General features: G+C 48.9%; 1 protein-coding gene across 1 annotated transcript in view; it reads left to right on the top strand.

The window, feature by feature from the left end:
• Positions 1–25,748, top strand: part of PPFIA4 (PTPRF interacting protein alpha 4) — a 191,263-nt gene that overhangs the window by 164,019 nt on the left and 1,496 nt on the right. The window contains 8 exon segments of the mRNA XM_032801614.1: positions 2,382–2,444; positions 3,543–3,569; positions 6,396–6,571; positions 8,485–8,582; positions 9,819–9,994; positions 10,475–10,543; positions 18,709–18,886; positions 21,910–22,004. Coding sequence (XP_032657505.1) covers positions 2,382–2,444; positions 3,543–3,569; positions 6,396–6,571; positions 8,485–8,582; positions 9,819–9,994; positions 10,475–10,543; positions 18,709–18,886; positions 21,910–21,968 — 846 coding nt within the window. The 3' untranslated portion in view covers positions 21,969–22,004.

Raw genomic sequence — 25,748 nt, 5'->3', positions numbered from 1 at the left:
AGGCTTGCTTTGGGACCACGGCCCTCACCTGATCGGCAGTCGCCTCCAGAGCCTCCAAGCGAAGCTGCCCCACGCTCAAGCTCTGATGTTTCCCACAAGAGGAAGAGGAGTCGTTCTCTCTCCTCTGGTATGGTGAGGAAAAGGTCCCATAAAATGAGCTAGGACCATTCCAGGGCTCGGGGACACTCCTCTTTTGTAATCCCTCTGGCACGCAGGATGCAGCAAGTCCGTCTAACTGCTCCCCAGGACCACGCTGAGAGCCCCTACCATCAGCTCCAGTTCTGGCCATGAGGCATCCATTGAGTCCGGTACTGACTGACTCCATGCCAACAGCGACTTGGTGGCGTCTGACCTGCTTTGCCTCTCAGTCCCAGACTCTCCACTTATTCAGGAGTTCTCTGATACCATGGCTTCTACCGCCTCTTCCCAGCTCTGCTATTGGCACCTTCTGGCTACTTCACAGAGCCACCAGGTTCATCAACACCACAGCTTGCACCACCCGGGCCTCAGATTGTGGAGCATCTTTGGTACACCCTTAGCCTAGGTACCAGCACCTCTTCCAGTACCATGTGGGAGTGTGCCTCATTCAGTGCCAATCCCCCATTCCTCTTCATCACCGATGCTGCCCCCGTATGGGGCTTCAGATGAGTCTGACTGTTCGTTTGCCCTGTCGGTGCTGGCTCCCCTGTTGTCCCTAGAGACCCTCTGGGACTTCTCAATATCCAGGTCAGGGTCATCGCCTCCCTCGTCATCAAATATGCACCAGAGATTGTCTGCGTTTCACCATTGGTACCAAGATTGGCATCTGTACCACAGTCAAGAAGGGGCACTTGGCCTAGTGCCTACTGGCCACCAATGCTTTATCCCTATGCCCAGTGTCCTCTTTAGACTCCTTGGGATGTTCCTCGGTCCCTAAGGTCCTGCTCTTTGACCTGCTCCAGACTGAGTTCACCAGTCCCGATGGTGACTCCATCTGTCAAACCATCTCAGCGGCCGGTGACTGCTGAGCCCGTCCTCCTGTACTCGGGTTATTCCAACCAGATCTTATGGTGCCAGAACAGGACTTGTTGCTGATGCAGTGAACTGCCTTGGATGACTCTCCCTTGCCAGAATCTTCCCCTCCATCAGGACCCAATGACTTTCAGGCATATCAGAACCTCCAGAGGCAGATGGGCGCTACCTTGGGCAGGCTTCCCTCGGGAGAATACACATAAGCTTCTGTCCGATGGCCAGGTTTTATTTTCACAAAAAAAGATGAAACCCTGCACTCTTTTAAAGACCCCCCCCCCGCCCCACCGCCCAGGCTACTTTACATTCTTTGGGAGTAGACACTCTGGCCATGAAGAGACACCACTGTAGCTATCAGTAGCCGCAGCAACTGTGTATTCTACTTAGGTGACTCCCACGCAGGATGCGTGGGAGGTGGAGCTCGGAGTCTGTTTAAACAAGGACTACAAGATTGCCTTCCCAAAGTTTACATCTGATTTGGGTGCAGCAGTGATTGGTAGACGCATGCACAGAGGACCAAGTGGCAGCCCTGCCAATGTCCAATATAGGAAAGTCACTTAGAAATGTCATATACTCAAAGTAAAAACAGTCACCTACCTGTACCTGTTGTTCTTCGAGGTCTGAGGCGGACGTGTATTCCACGGCCCACCCTCCATCCCCTCTGCATTGGCATCTATGCTTCTGACATTTGCTGCAAAGGAACTGAGAGGGTCAGGGAGGTCTTGCCCTTCTGTGGCCAGGGGAGCGGCTGAGCACTACCCCATGGGTACTGCGAGGCAAAGTTCTCTGACTCCAGTGCTCTGGCAACTCACCCATCTAAGTAGCAGACACATTTCAAAAAACAGTTACAAGTAGGTAACCATCTTCTCCCCTCACTGGTGTTCCAGAGCAACAGATTCCGCTAATTAAATACACATGGTGTGAAATACTACTGCATTTTATCCATTTTAAATGTGCTCTTTGTTCTTGGAATGGGGTGGCTGGGCGCACTGCACCGCTCATCATTCTATACTGTCACACCTCTTATCTCTTTTACCAACGTAAGGAGCCCTAGGTGAGTTTCAGGGAAGCTGAAAGTGTGTGTCTCTACAGGAATGTGAGGAATCCACCAGTATCCTTTAGATGTAGATAAACAGAACCAGATTCTGATCTCAGTCTGGTGTAAATGAGCAGAAATTCCTGGTGTGAAACCAGTGGGAGAGAAGAATCCAGCCATAAAGTCTGTATATGTCTCATTGTAATCCACTGTAGAACCTGAAATACCATCTCTAATTGAACTTGCTTCACTAAGAATTTTGAGAGGATGGTAGTGCCCCCGTTGTAATGTGCCGTTGACCTTTCTCTGATCGACCTTTCTGACCTTTTCCCTCTAGTCCTCCGGAAATGTCTGGCTCACACACGAGGAGATGGAGAACATGGCAACTTCCACCAAAACGGTTAGTTTCTTGCATCTAATCCTATCTCCCATCTGAATTGCATGTCAGTTACCATGCGTAACCCTGAAGGAGTGCTAGTGCTGAAATCTCAGCCCGGTGAATGCAAAGGGATCTGTATCTCATGCAGTCATGGCAAGCTGCCTTTTGGAAAATGATTTGCGCAGCTTCTATCGCTGCTTTTTTATTCCCACTAGTAAGAAATGTGTTTTCCTTTTTCAGGGTCCTGCTGGTTTTGCTGAGACCATGATGACTGTCTCTCTCTGTCCACCTCTAGTTTAAAAAAAAAAAAAAAGGTGCAGAGAAACCAGCCTAGAATGTGAAATCCTGACACCCTCCCTGCCTCAAAGTCACTGGCCAAACTTCAATTTATTTCAATGGGGCCAGGATTTTAGGGATCTCAGTCTCTTTCTTAGTGGCCAGGTGTCCACATCACAACACCTGCCCTCACAAGGGATGTTAATCGGCTTGCGTTGGCCCTGCAGATGTTGAGTGTGGATCACCAGCATAATGTCCAAGTCAGGAGTGGAGCAAGCTGGCTGGGCAATGTGATGGAAGCTTGCACTGCCGCTGCCTGACTTGTGTCTGTTCTTTGGGAAATGGAGGCTCTCAGCCTGGCATCTCTACCCAGTGCTACACCTGTTTGTCACAACGAGCATGTGCTCTAGAGACATCTGTGCCAGTCTCCAAGCCCGAAGTAACTGTGCTGGGGAGAACAGGACTCCTGGAGCATAACAGCATTGTGGATGATACCTGGGGTGAAAACCTGGCCCGATCGAAGTCAGTGGCAAAATTCCCTTTGATTCACGCAGGATCAGGATTGCACCAGTGCTCACTTGCTCTCTAGCTGAGAGACACATGCTCCTGAGTTGCATATGAAGTGGGCATTCCCATTTCCTGTCTGGCTGACTCAGGTCAGGACTCTCACAAAGGACACTGAGTCTCTCTAGTTCTAGTACCTTTCTTCTGACCGCAAGGAATCACCTTTCAGATACATGTGTTCTGTTCTGTTTATGTTTGAAGGGCGTGAACCCCCCCCCGTGGCAGAGGTACTGACTTTACCTGTTGTTTTTGTTGACATGCTACATTTGTTACAATTAGGACACAGAGGAGGGCAGCTGGGCACAGGTGAGATCCTCCATGTCATCTCTTTCCATGTCTGTTAGCTAGGCGAGCCGGGCTCAGGAGCAGGGCTTCCGCCCAGAGAATCTCACACAACCCTCTTGCAAATTGAATGCCTTAGTGACACTGTGTGTGTCCAATCACATCACTCTGTTTCCATGCAGGCCACTCCCTCGGACAGTTATTCAACATTTAGCCCTGCCCTTTTCCCCCTTAAACCCTGTCCCAAAGGGACGTCACTGGAAGGTTGGTGAAGGCAGCAGCAGAGAACACTCACAGGCAAAGGAAAAACCTTATTTTCTTCTGTGGTTTGTTGACTCCTTTGTCTCATTTTATAGTGGGGATAATGTTCACGGAGCTGGAGCTTCATCTCTTGCCTATCACCAACCAATAACATGTACTAGCCAGCCTCCACGGTCCTGCACCAGGAACATGGCTATTTCATTGCTGGCTGGGGTGGAATGCCCTGTTTCTTTTGACTCCTGTTTTAGATGTCCCCAGAACTAACACAGCACACAATTTCTGAGTTTGTGTACTGCAGGTGACAGTCTAGGCTGAGGTTTGGCATGTTGGGGCAGGGCCTTCGCCATTTCCAAGGCGTGGAAAATCCATGGCTAAAAGCACTGCGTGCAGGACTGGCTTCAGGCACCAGCAGAGGAAGCACGTGCCTGGGGCGGCACATGCTAAGGGGTGGCATTCCGGCCATTCTTGGGACAGCACAGTCCAAGCGGCCTTTTTTTTTTTTTTTTGCTTGAGGCAGCAAAAATGGTAGTAACTTTCAGCCATGGCTGTAGTAACTCTCAGCCCTGGGTTCCCTGCTGCCTGGAAATGGTTTTCTAAAATTGGGGACCTATTTCTAGTAAAAATGCTTGTGATCTCATCTCCCCATACATGGCATGTCCTGGGGTCACCGGTTATGGTCCATCCACCCCACAGTCGGTTAATAAAGCTGGCAAATGACTAGATGATAGAATAAAATGGTTGGGCCCAAATCATTCCCCTACACCCAGCTTCCAGGGAGCTCTGATTTGAGTCCGGATCTGGATTCCGGTTCTGATCATCTGGGCGCCTCTAGAGCATATTAGCCAGGACTTTCCTTCCATGGACTTCATAAAAAACAGAGAGCAGGCAGTGTAGCCGTATTCCAGCAGTGATACAATCCCTCCTTTCTCCCCGCCGTCCTTAGTAACCTCAGCCCTCGCCTGGCCTGTTTGATCAGCCATGCCTGTCAAATGCGTCACTGGCTTTGTAGCCAAAGACAAGACATCTCTGTTCTGTTGGGCGCAGGACTATCCTTTCCATGAAAAAAGAGTAAGACCCTCCATTAGCAACAGTAATAAAGAGCCTGAGAACAGCTGTAGTGCTGCACATCTGGCAGCATAAGCTAACCGCCTCATTACCCCGGGAGGGAAGGAAGTAGCCATTTATAGAGGGGAGTAGAGATGGGAGAATGAAGAAAAACTGAACTGACGCCAAGCAAATCGCCTTTCCTGGTAGGAAGACAGCACTGCTCCTGCTCCCAGTATTGAAACAGGGTCTGTTTTAGGGATACGTAGACAGGGTTGCCCGGGGTGGGGGGCAAGTGGGGCAATTTGTCCCGGGCCCCGCAGGGGCACCCACGAGAATATAGTATTCTATAGTATTACAACTTTTTTTTATGGAAGGGGCCCCCAAAATTGCTGTGCCCCAGGCCCCCTGAATCCTCTGGGTGGCCTGTACGTAGAGATGGGACAGTGCTTCCTGCGAAGGATAAAAAACCAGAGACTGATATACCACATGTAGCCCTCCAGGGCCTACCCACCCGCGAGAGTCCTGCTCACTTGCTAATGTGGTTGGAGTTAATGATAGTATCATTTGGTTTTAATTTTGATTTATATAACATCATTCATCCAAATATTGCAAACGTTAATTAAGCCTCACAACATCTGTGTGAGATACTGTTGGCTAGTATTAAACTGGTTACACTTAATAACAACAATGTAGCCCATGCCCACTCAGCCTGATGCTCTGTCACCCTGCCATTTTATTGAAACCTAACTGTGTGCAGGAAAGGGTGGATGCAACATATTTCCCATTCTGAAAAATTAGTTGGGGAAAAAAAAGTTTCTAAATTGCTAGAATGTCTCATTTTGACTTTTTTTGAGATGCACAAGTACCATTTTTTGGTTTGAAGTGACTTTTTGTTCTGAAATTTAAGTTAATTTAAGGTTTAAAAAGTAAAAAAAAAAAAAAAGGTCATAATTGAAGCAAAATATTTTGAGATTATCAGAACAAAGCATTCAGTAGACTTGATCTGAAAATATTTTTGGATCTTTGTTTGTGAAAATTTTCAACACTTAAATTTTTTGTCCCAGTTTGAGAGAGAGAGACTTTTCAGAGTCTTATGGGAAAACCATTTTCTGACCAGCTGCAGCCATGGCTAACAGAGCTGGGTCCCTTAGCTCAGACCAGGGAGGGTCATGCTTTGGGATCCAAGGATCCTCTCTTCCATCAATCCATCCAGGGTGGGGGCATTATAAATATAAATTTTTATACAGGCTTTTCATCTGTATTTCTCTAACCTGCAACATGTCTGCTCAGACAGAGATGCACTGACTCGAGTTATTTATCTAAACACAATTTATTAGTAATTGGACAGACAACTGCAAAAGCAAAATTCCCATAAAATCAAGTTGGCTGAAAATCAGCCAACTTCTTCTAAATGCAAGAGCTTTGAAAAAACATCTTGCACCAACATGTCCTAAAGTGCCACCACTGAGTCCCCTGGAAAGCTGTGTCTGCAGCACTGCTGAGAGCCGTCATGTATCCATGCTTTTCCCTTTGCTTTCACAGACGCTGGCCTATGGGGACATGAACCATGAATGGATTGGGAATGAATGGCTGCCTAGTCTGGGGCTCCCGCAATATCGCAGCTACTTCATGGAGTGTCTCGTTGATGCTCGGATGCTGGACCACCTGACTAAGAAAGATCTCAGAGTGCACCTAAAAATGGTCGACAGCTTCCATCGGTGAGCTGGTCTTCCTTGGAAGGTGTTAAGAGTATTAAGTCCCTTCCTGACCAGTAAAGGAGAAGGCCTGTTGCAAACAGAATAGCACATGGGGGCTGTAGGTCTTGTGATTTCAAGGGTTCCTAAGTGGGATTCTCCCCAGATTTTAGCCAGACCCAGCTGGTGTGGCTGAGCATTCTCGGACACCAGCTTTGGAGGAAGAGTTATTCAGGTTCAAACTGGATGATCTGAAACAACTTAGAAAGGCTGATGTTCTCCTTCATGAAATTCCCTGTGCAGATCCCCAGTGTAGGTGGTTGCGCGCCACAGAAGCACTCAATCCAGGTCAACCACAAGGGGTAGTGCAATTTTTGACTCAGGAGTAGAACATCCCAAACCACAAAGGTAAAAGGCCCCTCCTGCTCATCTGTGTGTCCCACCCTTTGTTCACCTGCTGGAGCAGGCAGGGAAGCAGCTCATCCATTTCTCTGACCTTGTATTGGAGGGAGGGGGTGTAAGAACACTGGGGTTGCAGTTGGAGTTGCTACTGTCGGCTGTAGGGTGGGAGTTCCTAGACAAGAGTTTGCTGTCACTGCTGCTCCGGATGAGCTTGCAGACCACGTATGGGGAGATCCTGAAGCCCTGGAGGGTTGAGAGTGCTGTGTGGATCTGCAGGTGACAGACCGTCCTGTGGCATTCCTCCCTCTGCCCTCCCCAGGCACGTCACCAGGAGGTCACTACCGTGGGCAGAGCCTGTCCCTGAGGAGTCGGAGAAGAGCTCCAGGGCCTTGCACCTGGACGTAAGAGGCAGCATATGGGTCACAAATACTTCACTGGGGAACTGCAGCCGGGCTGTCCTGGCAGGAGCTTAACCACAAGTATGTGGTTGGGGGCAGGGAGCATGCCCTCCCCCCCACACACACACACACACTTGGGGGCTGTCAGTGTAGGCCTGGCTCCCTTTGTGCACCACTGGGAGCAAGGAGGAGCCAATGCCATGATCTTCCATCCCTAACGCCAGCCTGTTATGGCACGTGGGGTGAGGACCGTGTGCTGCGGCCCCTGATGGTGTGTCCCAGCGGGCATGCTCCCCGACATGCTGAGGCACTGCAGGAGGAATTCTTGCTCTCTGGGGCTGCGTTCCTCCTGGACAGCCCCCTAGGGTGCAGCTGAGAGCTGGCTGGCTGCCTGAGAGCTGGGTTGTGTCCCCTGCTGCCAGGAATAGGAGTTGGGTGCATGGTGGGTCTTCAGAAAGTCCCACCGAAACCTTCTCAACAAGGACAGTACGACATCTCTCGATCCTTGCCAGTGAGTGAAGTGCAGGTTCCTGGGCCCTGCGCAGCATCGGGACTCCCTGGCACCTCAGGAACCTCTGCTCCAGCTAACAACCAGGAAGCCCGAAGCTATAGAATTCCCAGGCAAGAGAGTTCTGACCTATCAAAGGGCTTGAATTGGTGAGTTTGGATCCATGTCCTCCCATGTAGGCAGAACAGGTGGAGGCTGAATGCTCCAGTACAACAGATAATGCATATGAATACAGGACTGAATGGGACAGACATATCCCAGCCTAGGGACAGCAAACCCCTAGGCCCAGATCCAAAGTATTTAGATTCCTAACTACCATTAAAATCAAGGGCTGTTAGCTGCCTACGTACCTTTGAGGATCTGGGTGCTAGAGCTGGCCCTGTAGAGTACAAAGACTCTGGCAGGTGAGCTAGCTGGAAGGGTTTCTCTCAGTGCTAATGTCTTTGACCTTCTCCACTATGCTGCTTTTGGTTTGAGAGTTTCTCTTTAGGGAGTTTCGATAACAAGGTTCAACCTTTTCTTGGAGCTTCCCTCCACCAAGTTGTGAACCTCGCTGAGAAGCAGACGCCTCCATTTCTTGTCTTAGTATATCCTGTCCCGAGCGTTGAGCATGTATTGTGTTTTCCCAGCACCAGCCTCCAGTATGGCATCATGTGCCTGAAGAGGTTAAATTATGACCGCAAGGAGCTTCAGAGGCGGCGAGAGGAAAGCCAACACGAAATCAAAGGTCAGTAACAATTTAAAAGAGCGGCTTGTGTCTCAGGGAAAATGACAGCAGAAGTGATCCCACCTTCTTCTATTTCCCTTCCTTTGTTTTTTAATCCAAAAGGCAACACTTCCCAACCGATATCATACAGTCACTAGCCATTCCCCCTTCTATATATAGATGAAATTGGCTTCTCACATATCCATGGAGTAGCTGTAGGCAAATTGTGACTTATCAATAAGTTCTGCTCTCTGCAGAATACTTGCCTAGAAGCAGAGTCCTTTTTACTGGTTCCTTCTCATTCCCTTTGAAGTCCTGATCCTGTTGGTCAGATCGCGTTCATTTGAACAAACAAGGAATTCTGACGGCAAATGGGAGATGAATGGCAAGAGCAGAGAAGCCCTGAGGATATAAAGAGCCCCCACTAGCAGCTCTATTGCAGTTGGACTCGAATGAAGAATTGGTTGAACTTACCTGGAGAGCCCACTTGATGACTGTATTTGACTTAAAGAATGCCTGCCCCCACAGTGAATTTAGTTTCCACAGGGGATTGGAGGTTTCTGTGTCAAGTGGGTCGGTATTTTCAACTCCCTTGAACAGAACTGGGAAAATTAAACTATTGTGATCACCACAGAGATCTCAAGTAGGCAATATAAAATGCACCAATGTTCCTCCAGGCTTATAAATAGCTATCTTTGCTTGGCAAGGTAAATAAATCAAAAAAGAGTGAAATCCTGGCCCTGTTGAATTCGGGGTTGGGGCAGGAAGGTTGCCAGGATTTCAGCTAGAGAACTTGGCTCTCTGAGTAGCATTGTTTCTAAGCTGAAGGGGTTTCCAACTTCTCCCCAAGCATCTGCACCTATCTGCTTTCACCCCTAAAGACAGGGGGCCAGAATTGTACAGGGAGGTCACAGTATACCATGTGCAGAGAATCATAGAAGATTAGAGTTGGAAGAGACCTTAGGAGGTCATCTAGTCCAACCCCTTGCTCAAAGCAGGACCAATCCCCAGACCGTTTTTTTTTTACCTCAGTTCCCTAAATGGCCCCCTCAAGGACTGAACTCTCAACCCTGGGTTTAGCAGGCCAATGCTCAAACCACTGAGCTATTATATATGCCACACACTGTGTTCTGTCATATTGTCACCCTGCCACAGGAACAGGCAGTGTTCAAGGTTCAGCAGAGACCAAGAGATACCTGAAAATTGATCTAACTCAAGGTCTGGTGTGTACTGAATATCGACCCTGCTGTCTTTTAGATGTTTTGGTCTGGACCAATGATCAGGTCATGCACTGGATCCAGTCTATTGGGCTTAGGGAGTATGCAAATAACCTCATCGAGAGTGGAGTCCATGGAGCACTCCTAGCTTTGGACGAAAATTTTGACCATAATAGTCTGGCACTTGTACTACAAATACCCACTCAGAATACCCAGGTAAGGAGAACATTTCCACCATTGGCCTGCCAGGAGACTATTGCATATTATCGGTCTGTCTGTCTGTCTCCATTCTCTCATCCACTTAAGTATTTCTAAGGCATCCATCACCTTGGTGTCGAGGTGCTGGTGTGTACTCCTTGCAGTTTCACAAAACACAAAGAGAGAGTCGTCCAAACGACTCTGCCTTGAAATGCAGTGGTTCCTCCTGACTGGACTCTGCTTTTTCTATTGATACTGGAGGGTTTAATATTGTTCACACCGTGTCAAGGATCTGTTTTAGAGTAGCAAGATCCAGCCAGCCAGCTTCAGCTCTGTGTGTCACCTGGCAGCCCAGCAGCTTTTGGAGGGACCTGTCCTTTCCTCCTTGCAATGGTAGTTGGACACTTGGATCTGTCCAAGCACATGGCGCTCCTGTGTTAGTGTCAGCCATTCCCCAGGGACAGGGTGTTACTGTTACTCATTTGATGTTATTTTCAGGCACGGCAGGTGATGGAGAGAGAATTCAACAATCTGCTTGCCTTGGGCACGGACAGAAGGCTGGACGATGTGAGTACAAAGTACTATCTTGTGACTGAGGCGTGCTGGGGAATTGAAAAGATGTGGGTCTCTTCTGTAGGATGAGAAATAGACAATGCGGCAGAGGGTTGGAGGGGATACGACAGTTAGGCTGGCCTTGTAAGAATTGATTTTGTCACCTCCTATGGGAGAGGACAGCAATGTTCAAACCCCTGCACAGCCTGAACTACCTTGGTTACACTCTGGGGGGAGCAGGGGGTGCTGGTTGAGGAACTGAATACACTGAGCCCTGGGCATTGATGGCTGCTCACAAGCAAGAGGGAAGATCCGTTTGTGCAATAGGAAAACTGGCCTGTTTTCTAAGGTACCAAGACTCTGGCATTATTTCTGTAGCCACAGGCGTCAATGCCAGCCACACCTTGGCTCTTCTCTTTGTTGAGGGGAACAGGCTCACCAACTAGCAAGCGTACAAGTTGTGGTGTCAGCCCTCTTGGGAAGTAGGGGGAGCAGTAGCACTTGAATAATTTAAGCTTGTACTAGCCAAAGCCCTGCAGAATGTGCTGTTGGGGACAGTCCTGCATTCGGGAATAGACTTGATGGAATCTAATGGGTCTTTTCTAACTTCATTTTCTGTGGGCCAAATCCCAAGAGGTGCGGGGCAGCTCCCAGTAACGACTCCGCTGGCTCTCCTCTGATTTTAGAGCAGAATTAGTTTTAGGGTTATCTTTTACTTCCCATCTAAAGCTGGTAAGAGCCAGGGGGCTGCAGAAGGTGGCTAACAAGGGGCTCAGGCCAGCTCAGCTGTAAGCGTGTTTTTGATGCTCTGTAATTTGAAGAGGTTTCCATGCTGAGTCTGCCCATTCGCTCCCTGATGTGTAACTTTGTACGTATTGTGAGTCGCTGTCCCAGCTGGTTCATGTACCGTGATCAGTGTATGATTCTATCAATAAATACAAACCTGTGTTAAAAGAATGTGCGGGGTCTCTTTAAATGCTGCAGATGTGGTGACATTCTGAGGGAGCAGCAGTCACTCTGAAGAACTCTCTAACACACAAGATAAAAACCGACACGCGTTTCTACTGCGCGGGGGAAGGGACAAAGAACTATTTGGACATCAGCGACACAGTGCTGGGGATTTTGTTTCCATCCTGTGCCCAGCGTCATGCAGCACCAGCCGCTCTACAGGCCGTGCTGAGCGCTGTATGCAGGCACAGCTAGTCAGTGCACTACCAGTGCTGCCTGAATTTTCTGTGCTTGGGTTGGGACCATAGGCTGGTCACAGGATGGGGCACCTTTCGAGTTCAGAATTTTGAGCCATCAAGCCTGGTGGCACATGACTAAATCCCACAAAGTCTTTCAGCCACTCACTACCTGCACTCTGTTCCTTTTGATCCACTGGTAGCTTAGGATGATGCATAATAACGCTTTGCACATCTGCCAATGCAGGTTGGTCGCTGTTATCAGAGGTATGCAGCCCCTGGGTTTCTGTTGCACTTTCTCTTTCTGTTCTTAGCACTGAGGGCCAGATTTTCCAAAGACCTCAGCACCCAACATGCCCCCCACCCCCTGCCGCCGCTTGCTGAGCCCTTCTGAAAATCTGACTGCTTATGTAGGTGCCTCGGTGCAAGAGAGACTGTCCTGAAAATTCTGGCCTCAGCCTCCTCTGCTTTAATCAGTGATGAAAAAGCAATGGAGCAACTTTCAAGCAGTGGCTCAGGTCAACCAGGAGACATCCAGTATGGACTGGCCTGATCAGCATATCGGCTGCCTCAGGGCAGACTAGGACATAGCTGGATGCTGAGTCTGTTTGAGGAGGTCTCTTACAGTCTGCAAGAGCTGGTTGGTCGTGCGGGGTTGGCTCATCCTTGCGGCTCGCTGCTCCTCTAAGGGTGTGTGTCCTGCATTGCAGTGAAGACAACTGAAAGCACGGGCATTCTTTGCCAGTACGGCTTGTCGAGCCAGCATTTGCTTCAGAGATGTTATGGAATCCCAAATGGCATTGGGGATGGGAACAGGCAATTGCAAATGGGAGGGAGGTGGCCATGAGACAGTCTCCTCAAAGAGGTGACCCCCTGCACCTTACAGAATAGCCTGGAAATGCTGATCTCTTGGTGCGCACCAATTGCCAGATGTTTCTCAGGTTCTTACTGAAGGAGCAGCCATGGCAAAGGGCTGCCCTTTGCGCAAGTGTTGGCACCATCTCTTTGTACAAACATATGCAGCAATGTATTTATGTGAATTGGACATATTCCCCCATGAGAACAATATACATCCTCACTGGCTTTGGAAGGGATCTGTGGGGGGTCTGTCCTTCCCACCAGCAGGATGGTGGAGTTACAAGGTTCCTAGTAAATTACACAAAGTGCCTGCTTGTTCCCAAGAAACAACTGGACTATATGGGGTATCCTGCTAGGGATGAGTCAGTTGGAAGTCTTCCTCCACAAAAAGTGAGCTGTGCCATGGCTGTGGCAGGAAGGATACAGTACAGCGAGGACTAGGTTGCAGACTTGAGATATGATAGCCACAGCAGTTTTGTCATAGCCCCAGCACCTCCACCTCAGGCATCCTCAGTGATGATTATTATCATTGATTATTTGTGTTATGGTAGCATCTAAGAGCCCCAGCCATGGACCAGGACCCCATGTGCTAGGCACCGTACAGACACACAACACAAAGACAGTCCCTGCCCCACAGAGCTGATAATCTAAGTAAGTCACAGCCATTTTACACTGCACCTGTTTGACAGACGACTTCCAAGGTGACCAGGTTTAGTGGCAGCCCAGGGACAATGGGAGATATTCTATGTATTTACATAGATTGATACAGAAAAAAAAAAGCAGCCATCCCTCCACTCCAGGAAGATTTCTGGAGGCACAGCTGGCAGCTGGGTGCTTAACTCTCAAAGTCAAGGGGAGTTAGGTGCCTAAATGCAATTTGTGCTTTTGAAAATCAGCTGCTAGGTGACCAGAGTGTAACTTAAAATACAAATATGAAAAGCCCACTCTGTTATAATGAACAGCCGTCATTCCAACCAGCGACCAGGCATGCTGAGAGTTGGAACAAGCCTCTCTCTCCAGCAACTCTCCACCTGCACAGGCCCCTCTGTTTCATGTGCTCAGGAAAAGGCACAAGCTTAGGCCTGGCACGCTCCATTCCTGATTTTAGGCAGTCAAATCCCATGTTCTGCCTCATTAAGCTGGGGAGGACAAGCCTTACCCATATGCCAGGAAGCCCTCTAACAGTTTCTGTGGTGTCAGGGGCCTGAGCAGCACCTCTAGAACAGGGTTCCTCAGCTTTCCCCACACAACATCCTAAAACCACCTACTTTTTCTTCATGCCATCCCATTTCCCAGAGCCCTTTGCATCCATATCCCAGAGTCCTTTATACATAAACGGATGATAAACGCAGGTCCCTCACTGCCAACTCCAGTCTCTTTACAGAGTTCTACACTATGAAGTCATTGCTCTGCTTTGGACAAGTGCACCAACAGCCGCTGATGGGAAAGTGAATCAAAAGCGTGGAGGGGACCAATGTGACATAAACAAGTCAACAGGTGGTTAGGATAATTAAATTAGAGCCAGCCAGAAAATTACGTTTTTTCCCCTTGTGGAAAATTTCAGTTTTTTGGTGAACATTTGAATACCAAAATATTTGGATTTGGAAATGCTGTGGTGCCCCACGGGAGTTGTCGCTTGGGTGCCTCATGCGTCCATTCTCCTGTAAAGGCTTGGCTTCTACTACATCTCTCATGGTGCTCCACAGTATCTTCCCATAGCAAGAAGTGGTGCATCATGGGAGCCCCTGCTGTGATGCATCACAGGAGACGTAGTCTGCCAGGGAACCTGGTCCATAGAGCAGAATGGAGACATGAGGCAACTCAACTACAATTCCCATGAGGCATTGTGGCACCAGATCCAAAAAAAAAATTCTGTTTTCAGAGGAATTGTTTCAATTTTGGGGCGCCGAGTTTTTCAACTAAAAATCAAATGTTTCCACGGAGAGCAGACACTTGTTCCAAAAAACCCGACCACTCAGTTTTTCATCAAAAAATGATTGTGACATCAAATTTTTGACCAGACCGACATCTGAGCTATTTCAAGCTAATTAACTCTTAGTGGCAGTCCCAGTGCAGGATGGACAAACCACTTAGGGCAACGAGACCTGAGAGAAAAGAAGCCCTGGCATCTGGGTAGGTTCTTTAGAAAGAAAGGGTCTTGTTGGCATGGATGCCAGCTGTATAGACCTTTGTCCCTGCACGTTCTTTGTGCCCATTGCTGCGTGTGAGTATGTTAGGTCTGTGACACCCCATCATTGTACAAGCACATCTGTACTCCCTGATGGAAGGGGATATGTGGGAGGGGATGCGGGAGACCTGGTTCAGTTGTGTCTCTGTTGTCCATGACAGTAGCTGCCTGGGAAAGTCAAACCCTCATGAGCTCTAGAGTTAGGGTGTGTCTACATGAGGAAATTGGCTAGAAGAGGTATTCTGGAATAGCGCCACATGTGGATACTCTGTTTTGGAATAAAAGGGATTTTATTCCAGGATAATTACTCCACTATGGAAGTACGTTAAATTAAAGTGAAATCCTAGTGAGGTAAATAGAAAAGAGCATAAACACTGCCAAATTAAGTGTAAAAATGTAATCAGAAAAGCCAAAAAGGAGTTTGAAGAACAGCTAGCCAAAACTCCAAAGGTAATAACAAAATGTTTTTTAAGTACATCAGAAGCAGGAAGCTGCTGAACAACCAGTGGGGCCCCTGGACGATGGAGATACAAAAGGAGCACTTAAANGGTTCTCTAGTAGACTTGCCCCATATTCGAGGCAAGACTGACTCTATTTTTAGACAAAACATAAAGAAGGGAATGACCTGGGGAGTCATTCCCATTTTTGTCCATGCGCTCCAGCCGACCTCAGTGAGACCAGCCAGGAGCACCCATGACAGCAGCAGACGGTACAAAAGGATTGATAACTGTCATTGCCAGTTTCCAATTGCAGATGGTGATATAAGGCTGGTAACCATCTCTGCTATCTTGCAAAGGCGAATGAATGCTGCTGTGTAGCACTGCAGTACCGCGTCTGTCAGCATCATCCAGTACACATACGGTGACAGTGACAAAAGGCTAAACAGGCTCCATGGTTGCTGTACTATGGTGTCTGCCAGGGCAATCCAGGGAAAAAGGGCACAAAATGATAGTCTGCCTTTGCTTTCACGGAGGAAGGATTGAGTGACGACATTTACCCAGAATCACCCGCGACACCGTTTTGGCCCCATCATGCATTCGGATCTCAACCCAGAATTGCAATGGGCGGAGGAGACTGCGGGAACTATGGGATAGCTACTCACAGTGCAGCGCTCCGGAAATCGACGCTAGCCTTGGTATATGGATGCACACCACCGAATTAATGTGCTTAGTGTGACCACGTGCACTCGACTTTATACAATCTGTTCTAAAAAAATGGTTTCTGTAAAATCGGAATAATCCCCTAGTTTTAGACATACCCATAATTTCAGTAGTGTCGCCCTCTGCATCGTAGTAGGGGAGACGCACTCCCCTACCTCAGCTCCCAGGTCCAGGCCCTCTGATTGGTGGAAGTTTTGATAATCCATTCCCAATGACAATGTATTGAGTTGAGTATCATTCAAAACCCCTTTTTCCACTAACACAGTGGTACAAAACGTGACAAATCTGGAATAAATACGTAGCTATATACTTGAGAAACTGTTAAAAAAAATTATCTTTTTAATTATATTTTAGCACAGGGTTGCATTGCTTACATAAAAATGACAATGATCTTGGCTAATCCTAGGAAAGTTAGCCTTGACATATAGGACTGAAAACATTTATTCATCAAAGTCACTGTTGGTGTTGTCTCCATCAGGGGCACAACAGCTACACACATTGTCACATTGATCTTTGTCCGTGGCGCACTCATACATCTCCATGGAAGGCAGGCTTCTGGCCAGTTATCTGCAGGGCAGTTAGCATCTGGCCTTTATATACTAGCTGAAGGATTGTTTCAGGTGCAGCCTTCCAATAAGGCATTTGGTCTTTCCAGCTAACCTTGCAGTAGCGTTACATCCTGAAAGGGCATGGAAACCTGGCAGCGCGGTGGCTTTTGGTGGTTGAAGTGGTAGGAACATATTGCTGAGGGATATATGGCGAGTCTGTTCCCCAGCAGCAAGTACTAAAACAATCTTGCAGAAATCTTGGGTAGGGTCTCACAGAGAGCACTACACCTATGTCTTGTGCAAAAATCCAGAGCTCCGGAGCACCTGTTTCTGTGGCATTGATGGCATGCAAAATAATTGTAGCATCAGCCTTCTCATGGGAACTACGAAGAAACTCACAGAACAATGCAAGGCAGCAGCTTCATTACACTATGTGACCACAAAATTCTTTGAGTAATTCTATGGATGCTGGAGTGTTTTTCCTGCAAGGTGTGCGGTTAGCTTGTTTGTGTGAGTATGACACAGTAGTTTCACTGTGACATTGAAGATGTTTGTGTAGTCAATTATTTTGATTTGAACAGGCACAATACTACTGAGTCTCTTCTCTCTGGTAATATTTTTAATGATTCTTCTGCATACCTGAAAAACAAGAGCATGTGGGTGCTGTATTATGCCCACCAACTCCCCCAATGACTTTCATTGTTCTTTTTCATGTGATAGGCCATTGTCTGAACAAACTGAACAGAAGGGAACTAGCAACCTTTAAACAACCCAATTTCCTCTTTGAAATTCCTTTCGTATATCAGGGTCAGACTTTTCTACACCTCTTATTTCAGTGAGATACCAGGCAATCATCACCGAATCGGTGGTTAAATCTAAAGGAGAAAAGCATTTAACTAAGTCTTCTAGTGCTGTGAGGTGCAAATTCCAATTAGCAGTCCAGACAGATCAAATAAAGAGCAGCAAAGACTCAACCATCTTAATGTATCACCGCACTATCCCAAAAGTTGGCTTTGTCGCTGATTCATCTTCTTCAAATTGCTTGATCCATTCTGCGATATTGAAGCTCTCCTTTATGCACATTAGGTCACTGAGAGTAGAATGCACACTAGATGCATGGAACAGGTCTCATAAGTCCTGTACCCTTTGGGAAATTACTTCAAACTCTTCTTTATGGCTTCCAAACAAGACATGTAGGTAGCATTTTTTAAGGGCAACAAGTGCTTGGGTGTGTTCTTTTATAGCACATCACAACTTTTTCCCTTTAAGAATTTGGTTCACAGCACTGCCATTATGCAAAATATCTGGGGTCTCAGGAATGCCAGTGCTATCAATAAAGAAGCCCTTTTCACGTATCACTGTAAAGATATGGGGTTAGATTCGATGACCACCTGAGGTCTCTTCCAACCCTAATCTTCTATGATTCTATGATGTGGGTTTACTTCTTATAGCATGTAAAGTGCTGCCAAGCATTGTGTGTTTAACCAGTCTTCTGCGATGATATTCTCCACAGATTTAGCTGCTGGTTTTTATTTTTTATCTCCTCGGTCCCTAAAAATGATCAAGACCAAAGTAAAAACAAGGATTTTATAATAAATTACTTAGGGATTGTAATTAATTATATGATGTAATGTATGTTATGCAACTGTGTGCATACTATTTACAGATGGCTTCCAGTAATTTCTGGCTGGATGCTGATGTTTAACTAGTGCCTCATTACAACTCCTTTGGCATAATAAACAAAGCTGATTATCAATACCTCTGAACCACTTCTTTTTTGTAAATGATGGCAAATCAACTTGAAGCACTCCTTCCATTTATAGTAATCTGTAACATAAAAAAAATTAATCAGGTATTGTGTTCTGAGCATTAACTGATAACACAGTAGTGTCCGTCAAAGGCCACAATTTAACTTTGTGAGGGCTGCATGTGTTAAAAAAAATGTTGACTTTTAAGCGTTTTCTCAAATATGTATCTACGTCTTTGTCCTAAGTTTGTAATGTTTGGTGCCATTGTGTTTGTAGGAGAAAAGGGCTTTTGAATTATACCCAACACAACCCATTTCCAATAGCACTGTATTATCAACATTTCCAAAAAACAGAGGAACTGGAGCTTGGAACTAGTGGAGGAAGGGCCAGTGACACTACCTCCCCACACCCCTCACCCCAACTGGTATCAGAGCCCGCTGTGCATGGTGCTGCACGTCTGACTGTGAAAGACATAACAAGCCATTCCCTTGCAGAGCGAGGACAAGGCCTTCCGGCGAACCCCATCCTGGAGAAAGCGCTTTCGCCCTCGAGACGTTCACAGCATTGACATGCTCAGTGGCTCGGCCGAGACGCTCCCCGCCGGATTCCGAGCGACCGCTTTGGTGCCCTTGCCACCCCCCTCAGCCCCACTGAAGAAAATGCCACCAGAAGGTAGGACATGGGCCTTCCAACCCCAACTCCTAGGGGCTTCTTTCCAGAGCAGACATCTCTCAGACCAGCATCTGCTGTCCTGGGCAAGCAGCTAGCAGATGTGTGCTGTGTGCGGTGCTGGCACAGTGCCTAGCTCCCCATGATCCCTGGAAGAGGAAGGGACAGTGTCACAGCTAGGGATGAGTTATTAAAGCGTTTTCTAAATCTACCTGCTGGGAATGTTTGCCTTGCCTCCCACAGTCCTGTCCTGCAGACTCTCCTCACTCTGGCCCTAGCGCGTCTGATGCCCTTATAGGCAGACAAAGCAGGACCAGTTCCCTTTAGTCTCCTAATTTTTGAATGACTGTAGCAGAAGTCCTGAGATCCAACTGTTCCCCTTAGTACCTTTGCCCTGGGAGGTGGAGGCGGGTGGAGGGCAGAGTCTTAGCCAGCAAAGACGGAAGCTGATTGCAGCTGGCTGGAGCGGAAGTGAGGGCATTAGAATCCACCAGCACGGCGGTGTCTCCGCAGCCCATACAAGATGTGCAGAGGGTCCCATGCTGCAGACAGGCAAGAGAGAAACCCAGTGTGATCCAGAAGTCATTGCCCCAGTGATTGTCCCGGAAGAAAGGTGCCTTCCACAACAGGGCAATCCAGCCCAAGGGAGTCTGAGAGGAGGACTTGAGATAGTTGGGCTAAACTTGGAGACTAGCCTGAGATACAGAGAGAATAAATCCTTTGGATGCATGAGAAGTAGGAGGCCCTGGGGCCCCATGCAGGGGGAAAGGAAGCAGTCAAGGGGGATGAGGAGACAGCAGATTGCACATCTGCACCCACCATGGAGGGTACTGCGGGGGACACCTCCTAGGCAGTGAATGGGGGGCCGTGCAGTCTCTTCCCTGAGCCTCTTAATGAAAGGGCAACAAGGAGGTGAAACACCAAGCTCCCTAACTGTCTGTCTATCACAGATCTGTCACCATAATATCAAAACATGAGTCACCAGGGCCGGACAGCATCCTCAGGAAGCCTGGGCAAGCCACAGAGCAAAGTATCTGAGCTACGATCCAAGCTCTGATGTATTGTTTAGCCCAGCTGCTGTCCGAGGGAGACAGTGTACTACCTCTCTGCAGCTCATTTTCTTTTCATTCCATGTTACTATTATGTGCTACTTTTCAGTTCAGCATCGACGTTCCTGCTGCTGATGCTCAGGGCCTGGATGGCATCCAGGGCCATTTGCCATAGGGCAGTAGCAGTTTCCAAGCCTGCATCAGCAGCGTTTCGTCAATTCATAGATAGGAAGGTCAGAAAGGACCATACTGATCATCCACTCTGACCTCCCACACCACACAGGCCAGAGAGCTTCTCCCAGGGATTCCAGCATCCAACCTACATATTCTAGTGACAGAACTGGGAGTGGTGGCACCCGAGCCCCGGTGCCCATCCGAACTCCGTTCTCTCCTCGGGATTGTGAAGCTGAGGTCAGCCCGAAGCTAAGAGCTGGCAAGCAGTGATCCATTCTCCACTGGTTACTCTTTGGGCATGGCTAGACTTCAATCACAAGGTACCACTGCAGCTCCGGTGGACCTACCTGTGCTAGCACTGACCCAGCTGGCTGCAGGACCAAAAGCTGCAAAGCCATGGCTGGGTGCACTTCAGTGGGGACTGTCCCAGCCTGGCTGGAGCCTGGGTACTGCCTCACGGGGCTGGCCCATGCTGCAGCGCTCGATCAAAGCTAGCTTAGGTGTGTCTGCTCGAGCTGCCGGCGTGTCCTGTGACTGAAGCCTGGACGTACGCTGAGCCCCGCCTCCCTGGCATTCCCAGCTGTTCCAAAATCGTGAGTCAGCCCCTTCTCCCCCCCCCTCCCCCCAAAAGCAGGAGGTTGGCCTAAAAAGTCACAAGGTTGAAATTAAAAAAAAAAAAGTCTGTTGGACTCATTGTCTTTGACTTCTGGTTTCTGAGCCTTTGGGCTGCGCTCAGCTCACACGTCCAAGCATAGGCACCGAGTTTGTAATCTGCTGGGGGGGGCTCCCCACCCAGCTATGCCTATGCCCAGGCCCTGTCCCCACTCCACCACTTCCCCTGATGCCCCATCCCCGCCCTGCTTCTTCCACCCCCGCTCCCACCCTCCCCACCTCTTCCCACCCCAACCCTGCATCTTCCACACGCAGTGCCACTCCCTCCCCTGAGCACGCTGTGCCCTTGCTCCTCCCCGCAGCACCTCCTAACACCGCAAAACAGCTGTTGGTGGTGGGCAGGAGGTGCTGGGAGGGATGGGGAGATGCTGATTGGCAGGGGCCAAGAGGCGCTGTGGGGAGGGAGAGGCGTTGATAGGGGGCAGTACCCACCATTTTTTCCCAATAGGTGCTCCAGCCCCGGAGCACCCACAGAGTCAGCACTTATGCGTTTCTCTTCAACCATGTGGGCTAGAAACTTACCTAGGAGCCGCAGAGACTCTTACCTAATCAAGGGACTCCGGGAGTTGGGGCTTTCAGAAAACCACCGAGTAGTGAGATACTCAGGATAAGATCATGAGAGTTGGTGACACAGGAATGCACACTGCAGGGGGAATAAAGCCCAAGAGAAGCATTCTGCAGGAGCAGGCTTCACAAAGGAGAAAACTAGATGATGTCCCAAGAAGTGGAATAGCTCAGACGTCCTGGGTCAGATTCAGAGAAGAGCCTAAACAAGCCTAGGGAAGGCTAAAGGGGATCTGAGCTGGTGTAGCATACTCCTTCCCCCCTCCAAGTATGGGTTACACCAAATGAGCCTGCTTCTGGCCTCCCTGAGACATCGCCAGAGAACTCTCACTCTCGTTGTGTGTCAGCAATGCACGCACCCTGCTGTACAGCACCAGCCACTCTTTAAGGCTTATTAACCGAAATACTGCAGGCCTTCTGAGTCCAGACAACTAATTCCTGTCCCTTCCGAATAACTGCCCAGCTGGAACCAAGCCCATGGGCAGCTGAGGGTTAATTCTGAGCTAGGCCAGGGTACCCCGAGGTCCCTAATTGCATGTTTTGTGTTTTACTCTGACCGGCTTGCAGTTGGTGCATCTGGGCCACAAAGATTGGAGCCCTCCACAGTTCGAACGTATTCCTGCTGAGGATCTTTTTCTAATGGGAATCAGCCCAGACTGTGGGTAAGTTTAAGAAAGATCAAGGTACAGTAGCTGAAATGGCAATACTCCAAACAGCTGGCAGGGGGTCTACTCGTCGAGCCCAAGGAAAGATCCAGTGCAACCCTCCACTGCTGGATTCCTCTCGCTGGCACAGCTATGCCTCTGTCCTCCTCTCCGCCTCTCTCTGGGAAGGCGCTCCAAGCCAGCTCACCTAGAGAGGTTCCAGAGGGGATGAGGTCATTAGCATGTCAGCAGGGTTTCCTGATTTCCCCAGGACTTTCCTTTGGAGTCTCAGAAGTAAACAGCTTCTCATTGTTATTGCAGGGCTTAAAGACCCCAGTTGGGGATCCCTTGGTGCACTAGGCCCTGTAGAAACAAATGCTGCAAAGGCAGCCCCTGGCCCAGAGAGCTCATAGACTGCTGTTCACAGAGGATAAGAGCGAAGACAAGGTGGGTGAGGAAATATCTTTCATTGGACCAACTTCTGTTGGTGGAAGGGACAAGCTTTTGAGCGACACGGAGCTTGTCTTCAGCTGTTGCTTCTGTTGCTCACGCCTTTGGAGAGCATCACTGTGACGTTCCCCAGGGTACAATCTGGGCTGTTGGGAAGCTGTGTCCCCTTAACTCTCCAATCTGGGGTGCCTTTTACACGGCTTCGCTGGGGAACCACTCCTGGCCTGCTCTCACATAGCCTCCAGCATGGAAAATCCATCCCAGCTGAATTATGTGAGGGCTTCTAGCCACTCCTGAATTATATTTCAGAGTGACACCAGCAAGGTCATAGTCCCACACTCACTCACTCACTCCCGTCACCCCAATCGGGGTGTGGGCCGCCAACAACAGATCTCCAGAGTCCTCTATCCTGGGCCATTCGCTCTAGCTGGTTCCAGGTATAGCCCAGAAATGTGCGTCTTGTCCTGCCCAGCTCTTTCCTTCTGGACAATACATGCTCAGAGAAGGGCTGTCATTTCATTAATAGAAAATGAGATGCACAAATCCTTTTGTCCCAAGTGGAGGTTCCCAAACACTTCAATCCAAACACACGCTGGGTTAGCTAAAACGATAAAACAAGTACAGAAAGATGGATTTTAAGTGATTACAAGTAATGAGGCATATTAGTCAGAATTGGTTACACAGAAATAAAAGGTAAACTACCAACTAATACCTGCCTTAACGAGCTAAGTGACTTCAAAGCAAAGGGTTTTTCTCACCATTTGCTTACACCAGTTTGGCTGGATCTTTCAGCCAGGATGTCTCCCCCCGTTCAGTGACGTGTCCTTTGTCTTTCAAACGTTGTTGATGCCGTGAGTAGAGATGAGGGGAAACAGGTGATTTGGGGCCTCTGTTCCTCATTTTTATATCTTTCCCTCCACTCTGAGAATCCTCTCCAGCTGGGGATCAGACAACAACAAGTCTGTTCCTTTGCCAATTTTTGTACATTTTTCACTCGCACCCCTTTTTCCTGCCAAGGAGTGGCCATTTAACCAAGTGATAGTCCATTTGATTATGTTGGCACCTGGCAGAGGTGTGAGCTCTCCTTTTGTCTCTGGGAAACTGGTCTGAGGTTTTTCCCCAGACTTAGCACATGCCTTATACTGTAGAGTTTTATAACTTTACATACAGTGTTGCTGCATATATTTTGCTGGGATAATAATGTTCAGCAGATTATGAGTTTTCAAATGATGCCTCATAAGGCGTACTTTGTACAGAATTTATCATAGATTTGTAAAAAGGGTGAATGTAAGAGTACAAACTGTCACAGCATCACCAAGGGCTGTCTCCTTCTCATTAGTGAGTTAGCATGTGGCAGGTTAGTATCCTGACTTGGTCTCCCTTGGACACTCCTGCCTAGCTAACTCCAGACCTGAAGAAGAGCTCAGTGAAGCACATCCCTTCTATCCACAGAAGTTGGTCCAAGAGAAAACATTTCCTCACCCATCTTGTCCCAGTCTAGTGTTCAGACAGTGTGCAACAGGGAATAAAGAGAAAAGTGGGGAGGGCACTGGCTAAGAGGAGGGCCAGTAGGTCTGCAGTCAGTTTTAATGGGATGCTGCTTTCTGAACATTAAATTCTAACTAAGGATCCTCTTCTGATCTGCTGTTTATGGATGTAGAGACAACTGCAGATATAGCCCTACAATGCTTGCAGAGACACACCAATGCCATTGCAGGAAAGATGTTTCATAATTCTCTACAGCGCGTCCCCTGCTGATATAAACCAGCTCTGTTGCACTCAATGGTCTGTGCTGGTTTACCCCAGCAAAGGAGGCCACATTTCACCCTAGGCTTCACGGGGATTTGACAGAGTAACGCACAGGGTACGTCCCAGTGGTTGGAGCTTGGGCTTAGAGTCAGGGCTCTCGGGCTATCTTCCTGGCAATGTCTTTGCTGTGTGACTCGGGACCCATCACTTCACCTGCTTGCACAGAGCACTGGCATCAATCCGCCATGGAGCAGTTCTGTTCATCAGCACATCCCCTCTCCAAAGCACTTTAACCTCAGTAAGATTCTCCCCCGCTGCATGTGAGTTCATTGACCGTGCTTGACAGTGCTGGCCGGAAGGCGCTAGAATGGGCACAGTGCGTGGAACTGGAGCACAGGAGCCTGGCGGGCCTGCACCAGTGGGAAGAGTACAGAGGGGGCCGACACATCTGACATGAAGGCCCTGCAGGGCAGGTGCCTGCCCATGGACCCTGGGGAGGATGATGTTCAGTGTGAGGCTATAGAGGGCCATCGAGGGTGGTGCAGAGTGACTGAGCCAGCACTGGGCCTGCATTGGCCTCTGGGACCTGTCTGCCCCTGAGGCAATTACTGTAACCTGCATGCCTAGAGTGCACCCCTTCCCATTAACTCCCAGGTCTCTGCTCCCCTCTGCTCACTCGCTTGCTGGATCGCTCCAGGTGATCTTCACTGAGAGCTGGTGAGTGGGGAGAGGCTGAGCAGGGGGGCAAGGGCGGGCCCAGAGCTCTCCCCTTGGGGCTTATGGAGATGTGCTGCCAGTCAAGAGGGGGAATGGATCACAGGGCTCTTGCATTCTCCTGCATCACAGCCTGTCGGGACATGGGACTGTCCCTGATCCTGCTCCAGGTGCCGATCAATGCATTGTACAGCAGGGGCATCTCTGGCTGATGGAAACACTGCGCCCCCTAGAGGATGCTCCCATTGCCCTCCCAGCAGGTTGTTATTAGTTGTTACTATCTGTACTGCAGTGGTGCCCACAGACCAGAGTCCTTCTGTGCTAGAGGCTGTCCAGAGACATAGGCAGATCTGGTTCCTGCCCCCCCCCGGGGACTGTCTCTGATCAGCCCAACCAGCTGGCCTGGTCTCTGTCCTGGAGCTGCCTCCACCTCCTGATTTGGGAGGGCCCCACTGGAATGGAAGAAGAGCAGCCTAGTGATTAGGGTTTTAGCCAGAGACCTAGGGTCAATTCCTGGCTCTGCCACAGATTCCCTGTGTGACCTTGGGCAAGTTACTTAGCCTCTCTGGGCCTCAGTCCCCATCTGTGCAATGGGGCAATAGCCGTGCCCTGGCTCCCAGCAGAATTTGAGGATAAAGACTGTAAAGATTACGAGGAATGCTCAGACCCTATGGCAACGGGAGCTATCGAAGTCCCTGAGATAAATAAGCCAGAGGGGTTGATAGCCCCCTGCCCTGCTCCAAGGCAAGTCCTAGCTGCTCCAGCCCCCAGAGGAAGGCAAGAGGAAGCTGCTGCAGCTCTGTGTCACGTCCTCTCATGCTCACAGGGCCTCTGGTGCTTTGTCTTGCA

The sequence above is a fragment of the Chelonoidis abingdonii genome, chromosome 4 (genome assembly GCF_003597395.2).
Source record: "Chelonoidis abingdonii isolate Lonesome George chromosome 4, CheloAbing_2.0, whole genome shotgun sequence".
In the NCBI taxonomy this organism is placed as follows: domain Eukaryota; kingdom Metazoa; phylum Chordata; order Testudines; family Testudinidae; genus Chelonoidis; species Chelonoidis abingdonii.
The sequence above is the reverse complement of the archived record's forward strand: the minus strand, read 5'-3'. Positions and strand labels throughout refer to the sequence as shown.